The following is a 7,490-nucleotide window of genomic DNA, read 5'->3' on the forward strand; positions in this document are numbered from 1 at the left end:
GGATAACCCTGATCACCTTTTGTATGACATTTCAAATGTCTTTTTTGCAAATAAACATTTAGTAAAAAAGATATTTACCCAGAAAGCATAAATGATGGGACAAAAATTGGTGCCAGGCCATTGAGTAGATGTGGAGATATTTCACTGCTGCATAATTCAATGAAAAATGAGAAATAAAAAAACGGAAAACATCAGAGAATGGAGAACTTGACCTGGTCCAGATCTGGACGTCATGTAGTCGGCTGAGCACCAGGTACTTGAAGTTGAGTTCAAAATGGAGAAAAAGAAGCGAGGAGTTCTCTCTCAAAACATCACAGAGCTCAACCTCCAGCTCCAGATAGCGAGGGACCTGAGGGCCAAGGCCAGAGCTGGTGAGGCTGTTGACTTCACAGATAAACTGGTGCTGAAACTGTAGGAGATGCTCATTAACAGCTCATTATGTTTTCTATTATGGGTCAAAAAGAATTGAATTCAAGATGTCTTTGGATTTAGTGATAGAGTCCTCATGTTATTTCAGGAACTGACAAGAAAGTACAATGTTTCAAAAAAGCACTTTAAAAAAAATACTTGCAGATCAGAAGTTTCATTTTAGCTGATCAGAACAATTAGTAATGTCACCCCTTTCTCTCTCTCTCTCTCTCTCTCTCTCTCTCTCTCTCTCTCTCTCTCTGTATGTGTCTGTGTGTATATACATAAAATAAAACAAATTTTAAAAAGGGAAGTAAATATATAGAAAATTACATTGATTAAAAACACCATTTCAAATTAAACGTCTATTGGTACATTTATATGAAAAGCATAAATTTAGTGTTTAAGACTTTTTTCAGATTTAAGTATACTATGGTACAGGTGTATAACAATTGCATATGATCTGCTCAGAAGCCTAGGATATGTTTGTTTGTACAGTCATCAAATTAAATTTATAGAATTTGGTGTGTGTGTGACTAAATGCTTTTATTCTGAAAAGCAGACATCCACCATGTTGACGTATGTACGTACAGCAGCAGTTCACACTGCACCACTAACGTTACAGTTCCGGTTCCACCTCGCAACGGCACTTTAGCTACAACGACGGCGGGAAGTTGTTATCATCAATTTAAACACACATCAGCAACGACTAAACGGACTAAATTGTTAACGACAGACATTTGACAATCGAATATTGATGGATTTGTAATCGGAAATACGCTAATTGTAAACGAAGCTTGGCGGCGTGGGATTCAGCTAACATGGCTAACGTCGGGAACCAGCTAGCATCACAGGCCGTTAGCAAGCCTGCCCCAGGAAAACATGGAAATGTATTGCCCCTGTGGGGCAACGAAAAGACTATGAACCTTAACCCAATGATCCTCACAAATGTGCTGTCTTCGCCGTATTTCAAAGTCCAGCTTTATGAACTAAAGACCTACCATGAAGTTGTGGACGAAATCTACTTCAAGGTAACATTAGCAAATGCTAAGCCGCATGCTAGTTAGGTAACCAGTGTCCAGTCGAGCTAGCGCTGCTGTGGTGGGAATGTACTGCAGTCGTCAGATAACAAGAAATCAGACGGCGCTGCTTTGAACTCCTTTATCTTATCTTATCTTTATCTTTAAGACTCAAAACGATGTTCGTTTAGTTCGTGTTATTAAATGTGTAAAACCCCGGTCTTATTGCAGGGGGTAACTTGTAGTTTAGCTGCCGTCCAAGCGACAAAGCTTTATCAATGAATGTAGCGATAGTTGGCTGCCGTTATAATGTTCAGCACAGGATGTTTCACCGACTGTTACGCATGGTTAACGCACATTTTGTTAGTTTGAGTGTCATTATTTTGGTAGATTAGGTTAAACGGGAAACATTTGGTCAGAATTTGGACAATTCCGAATTGTTACGGCTAGTTGAGCAAGTGAAGTTATTACATGTATTGAAAATATCCACAATAGTTTCACTGTTTGACTACAGATCTTTAAAATATTAAAATGTCTGAAACTCACGTTTACAATTGATGATATATGCACTTGCCTCTGTTTTCACGTTTGATGATAAGTTTCATTAAGTATGCTAAGTTTCATTATGAAATTGGCTTTAAATTTAATGAAACCGTGGCTTTAAAGGGACTTGCCTGTTACTTGCTCATGTAAACATTTGGCCTCAACATTTCTTATGAAGCCTCTAATGTAAGTCATAAGGGAGGTGGAGAGAACAGGTGTGCATGCAAACAAACTTAATATTGCTCTCTTTGTGGCCACAGGTGACTCATGTTGAGCCTTGGGAAAAGGGAAGCAGAAAGACTGCAGGCCAGACTGGAATGTGCGGAGGGGTAAGTGAGAAGTACGTGCTTTTTATATTCCCCATCTATCCCACCCTTTATATTTCCCATTCTGTTGATAGTAATTAATATGATTAACATGTACAACACATTTGCGAAAGTCATTAGTATTTGAATTAATGTACTTCCTGAATGGAGCATTGCTGTCTAAGGGTTAGTTGTTGTTACTGGGTTAGCTGTGAATAATGTGCAGTGATGTGGTTTACAAAATATCTAAATCCTTTTTAGGTGCGTGGAGTTGGGACTGGTGGTATCGTGTCCACTGCTTTCTGTCTTCTATACAAACTGTTTACTCTCAAGCTGACACGCAAACAGCTGATGGGTCTGATCACTCACACAGACTCTCCATACATCAGAGCACTCGGCTTCATGTACATAAGGTATGGTCTTGTTTGCACTGCATGGTACGGCTTGGCTCAACTTGACTCTGTGCACTTTTGGTGCCGGGTACTTTTCTTGATTTTGTGTTCCACTGTAACTGACGCCCTGTGTGTGTAATCCAGATTCCTTAGCTGATAGTCATAGGGATGACAGGAGAAAATTTCCTCACATCATCTTCAATGTAATACAAACACATAGAAGAATTTAAGGATATCCTATCATTTAGAAATCCTTACACTGGCAACCAAACAGAAGAATATCTGCACTTTGTCAGTTTATAATGTCAAGTTTTTATGGGCTGCTTTTTTCTCCACTGTTAAGTATCTCCTCTACTCGGTTTGAAACTCACCTGAGGTAATAATGCCAAAAAAACGTACCACGTTCCAGGTACTCTCGACAACGTTTTACAATGGAAAACCAAAAGAAGAGTGAGTAGAGTTGAGCCCAGCCCAAGATTTTTAGACTTGCAAAGATTGTGTATTACTAGATATTTTGCATATTTTGTTTAAGATATCAGTTACCATTTTCAGGGAGAAGATATTTCATTCTTATCTTTGTACATTAAAACTTAGCAAATATTCTACTGAAATGTTTCTAATATGTATAAGGAAAATCTAGTTGTAATGTTTTGGATGTATCTCTGATGCTGCTCTCAGATCATGAAAAGTTTTACTTAAACCTTTTCCCATTATTATCCTCACTCATGTAGAAAATCACTGTATGAATTATCACTGGACCAGATCTATAAAAACATTGTGCTCTCTGTTTTGCTCTCCCTCAGATACACTCAGCCCCCAGCAGATTTGATAGACTGGTACGATGGCTTCCTGGATGATGAGGAGGTATGTCACCTCGGGTAATAATTTGATGTTTCTTTCTCTCCATTAATTACACAGTGGCACAACACATGTTAAAAGATTTCCGTTCCCTCCCTTGTGATGCTCATAGCTGATTTTTCACCTTTGCCTTCATTTGGCTTAATTGTCCCCGGTTTTGTCCTCTAAACCTGATTAGCTAGGTTACTTGATCACTGCTTGGCTGCTGATTTTTTTGTTATCAGGGTAAGTACTACATATGATGCTGAGTAAATCTTTCAGTCAATGTAATATTACGGCATGCCCTTTGTTTTTGACAAGCTTTTATCAGGACTTGTTGCACAAACTAAATCTGGGATAAATAGCCATTTGAACATTCATGGAGATTCACACTCAAACAGAAAAACAGAAATAATATAACACATGTAAACTGATGCATAAATCTATTGTGTTTCTCCATATTTAATTAAAATATAATTTGATCCCAGACTGTGCAACCAGGCCTCCTTTGATGTTCTGTTGCATTATATTTGAACTGATCATATGAAATCCTACCCAACTGGTTAATTCCCCTGTTTTTTTCTTTAGATGCCCATTGTGCAGCAGGTGAATTGGATATTGTATCTCAGCACTGTTGGTTTGCGTGTGTGAGTGCAAAGCAGCTGTTCTCTACCATATAAAGTTAACTCTTCAACTGGTGTGCTCTTAACTACCTGCTCCAGTCTGTGCTTACACTGTGGGCAATTTTTATGCTCCTATGATTCCATTGTGCTTTTGGGACACTTAAGAAAGAAGCCAAGGCTTCTCCCTCTTTGTCCCTTTGGCTCACATGTGTCTCTGTTTTCAGATACTGCTCTCCCTTCCCTTCATTTCTGCCCTGTCAACATGAGATGTAACCATTTTTGGAAGATGATGTTGTAAAGAGACAATGTGAAGGAATGGAGGGTGGACTTTACGAATATTAGATTTGCTTGATTATTAAAGCTCACATTGTAAACACAGACTCCAGGAACTGCCAGACAGCTTAGTTGAGGCAAACGTTCTGTTATATTTTAAGTTTTGTTTCCTCTATTTGTAACATTCAAAGTAAAGCCAGACACATTTGTTTGAGAGATTAAGCTAGATGAACAGAGGTGAAGGTTCAGTACTTGGTCATCACAAATTGCTTTTTGATTTGAGGCAAGATTGAAAAAAAAAGCAATCAGATTTATCTTTGTCCTGTCCATGTGTGCTAATTGAGTTTTTATATGGCCCTTTTCCACCATTTGCTTTTAGGAGCTCGATGTGAAGGCAGGAGGCGGCTGTGTGATGACCATTGGAGAAATGCTGCGCTCCTTCCTGACCAAACTGGAGTGGTTCTCCACTCTGTTCCCCCGTATCCCAGTGCCTGTGCAGAAGAACATTGACCAGCAGATGAAGGCTAGGCCTCGGAAGGTCGCTCAGAAGGAGGCGCAGGAGGAGGAAGCAGCAGGAGCAGAGGCAGGGAGGCAAGGGGAACGACGCCGCTCCAGGTAACACAAACTTTTCAAACTATTTGGTGCAGACTTTTTTTTTTTTTAATTTGTTTGGTTTTGTTTTAGCTGTTCCACTCAAACAACTGACCCTGAGTAAATTAGGCAACAGTTATTGATAAATTCTACAAATTCCACCAAACCCAACCCCCAAAAAGTTTGGGTGCTCTGTTAAACGTAAATAAAAACAGATTGCAATGATTTGCTTAATGATTTGATTAAACTTTTGTAAATATACAACATGTTTGAAAAAAGTACAATGATGTGTTAACATCACCTTTTCTTTTAACAACACTCAGTAAGTGTTTGGTAACTGAGGACACTAATCGCTGAGGTTGCTGTAACATGCAGAATATGTCTTGGTCTTGTCTTGTCTTGTCTTGTCTTGCTGAAATAAGCAAGGGGGGCTCTGAAAAAGATGTCATTTGGATGGAAGCATATGTTGCTCCAAAACCTTTATGTACCTTTCAGCATCAATGGTACCTTCATAGACGTGACAGTTAAGCATGCCAAGGGTACTACATACCCCCATACCATCATAAATGCTGGCTTTTGAACTTTGCACTGGTAACAGTCTGGATGGTCTTTCTCATATTCAGCCCAGACGACACAGCATCCATGAAACATGGACTCAACAGTCCACAGCACACTTTTACACTTTACATCACTCCATCCCAGATAAACTCAGGCTCAGAGAAGTCTCCAGTGTTTGTGGATGTTGATGATGTATTGCTTTCACTTTGCGTGGCAGAGTCTTAACTTGTATTGCAGACACAGTAACAAACTGTGTTTACTCAGTTTCCCCAAGACTTCCAGAACTCCTGCAATATCCTTTACATAATCATGTCGGTTTTTAATGCTGTGCCGCTTGAGGGGTCAAAGGTCATGGCAGACCAATGTTGGTCAGTGAATGCAAATCATTGCATTCTGTTTTTATTTACGTTTTATAGTGTCCCAACTTCTTTGAAATCAGGGTTGTAATTCTGAATGTATTAAATCAGAGAGTTGAATCACTTGAAGCTAAAGGTGCCTTTCTGTTCAGGACACCCAGACGGACACCAAGCCCCCGGAGGTCACCCAAACGATCAAGGAGCAGGAGCCACCACCGCGACAGAGACCGCCACGGCCCCAGCTTTGACCGGGAGCTGGAGAGGGAGCGCGACCGCCAGAGGAAGGAGAGGGAGGGCAGGGACCGGGATAGGGACAGAGGGGATCGGGGGGACAGAGGGGACAGGGAGAGGCGGCGTTCCCGCAGCGCAGACAGGAACCAAGACAGACGAGAACGTAGAAGAAGTCGCAGCGGCAGCCGAGACAGAAAGAGCGAACGTAGAGACAAAGAAAGAGACGGCGGGGACGACAGGAGCAGGAGGAAGGACAGGGAGCACCACAAAGATAGAGGCACTGAGAGGGACAGGTCCAGGGATAAAAAGAGCAGGGGGGAACCTGACGACAGGAGGCATAAAGACGACAGGGACAGGCACAGAGACGAGAGAAAGGCCAAGAGGTCGAGCCGGAGCCGAAGCAGGGAGAGGAGGCACAAGAGCGGGGCAGAGGAGAAGAGCAGGAAAAGAGATCGCAGCCACAGCAGAGATAGAGAGCGGGAGAGAGACGGAGAGCAGCGTTCTCACAGACGTAGTCGCAGCAGAGACAGGAGCCATCATCAGCGAGAGTCCAGCAATGACCATAGTAAACATAGTGAACGCAGAAGGAGTCAGAGCACTGAGTAAATGTCGCCTCCAGCAATATTACTTCTCCTCCTGTGTTTTTTCTTCCTTTTTTCTACCAGTTGTCAGCTCTGTCCCTCATGCTAAAGAGAAGGAATGTCAGCACATGAACAGGACATCTGGAGGTGTTGTCTTTGGCCAATGTAATGTTGCTTTATGTTTTATGTTTTTCTGCCTTTTTTTTTTTCACTCCCCGTTAGACCGTTGTTAGTGTTCACTTGAAATTTAAAAAGCGAAAATGGCATTTTAATTTTCTATGATTCATTCATTTGCCCCAGGTGTGGGTTTGTACATAATGTTTCGGAGGCTGTCTACACACGACAAGTGGTCTGAGTTGTAAAGGTTGCTCAGCTCAACACTATCTTCACGTAATTTATGTAATGTATAAAGAATAACTGTTGTTTTCAGGCTGTACAAAGGCCCAAACACTTATTTTTTAAATTTAACTAATATTACAACGTGTATGTTGGGGATTTCTTCATATTTAATCTCTGTCAGTTGTATTCTGATTAAACATACTTTGAAGGGTCACACGAGGACGGTTGAAGTTCAGATTTCTGTGTTGCGGCGATGTGTATCAACAATTCTCTCTGTGGTCGTGTGTAGACAGCCTGAGAATGTTTTAAACCTTGAAAGGACAGTCTGCAAAGGGTAATTTTTATCACACACACTGAGCCCTGCTTGTGCTGTGTTTGGATTACTGCTCTGTTGCATTTTGTTTTCTAATAAAACACTTTTACAGACAACACAT

At 41.0% G+C, this 7,490-nt stretch overlaps 1 protein-coding gene across 1 annotated transcript; it reads left to right on the top strand.

Moving 5' to 3' along the window:
- Positions 1 to 1,012: 1,012 nt before the first annotated feature.
- prpf38b (pre-mRNA processing factor 38B) lies at positions 1,013 to 7,485 on the top strand. Its single transcript, XM_084731586.1, has 6 exons — positions 1,013 to 1,439; positions 2,231 to 2,299; positions 2,537 to 2,688; positions 3,471 to 3,531; positions 4,780 to 5,015; positions 6,058 to 7,485. Exons 1-6 carry the CDS (start codon positions 1,230 to 1,232, stop codon positions 6,740 to 6,742), a joined length of 1,413 nt encoding a protein of 470 aa, XP_084587712.1. The 5' UTR covers positions 1,013 to 1,229; the 3' UTR covers positions 6,743 to 7,485.
- The last annotated feature ends 5 nt before the right edge of the window (positions 7,486 to 7,490 follow it).

The sequence above is a fragment of the Lutjanus erythropterus genome, chromosome 12 (assembly GCF_056507025.1).
Source record: "Lutjanus erythropterus isolate fLutEry1 chromosome 12, fLutEry1.hap2, whole genome shotgun sequence".
Classification (NCBI taxonomy): Eukaryota; Metazoa; Chordata; class Actinopteri; order Lutjaniformes; family Lutjanidae; genus Lutjanus; species Lutjanus erythropterus.

Excerpts from the sequence above, each read along its gene's own strand:
- prpf38b (XM_084731586.1), top strand. The coding sequence starts at position 1,230 with ATGGCTAACGTCGGGAACCAGCTAGCATCACAGGCCGTTAGCAAGCCT. Across the intron at positions 2,300-2,536 it reads AGACTGGAATGTGCGGAGGG|GTGCGTGGAGTTGGGACTGG; the intron begins GTAAGTGAGAAG and ends AATCCTTTTTAG. Across the intron at positions 3,532-4,779 it reads GCTTCCTGGATGATGAGGAG|GAGCTCGATGTGAAGGCAGG; the intron begins GTATGTCACCTC and ends ATTTGCTTTTAG.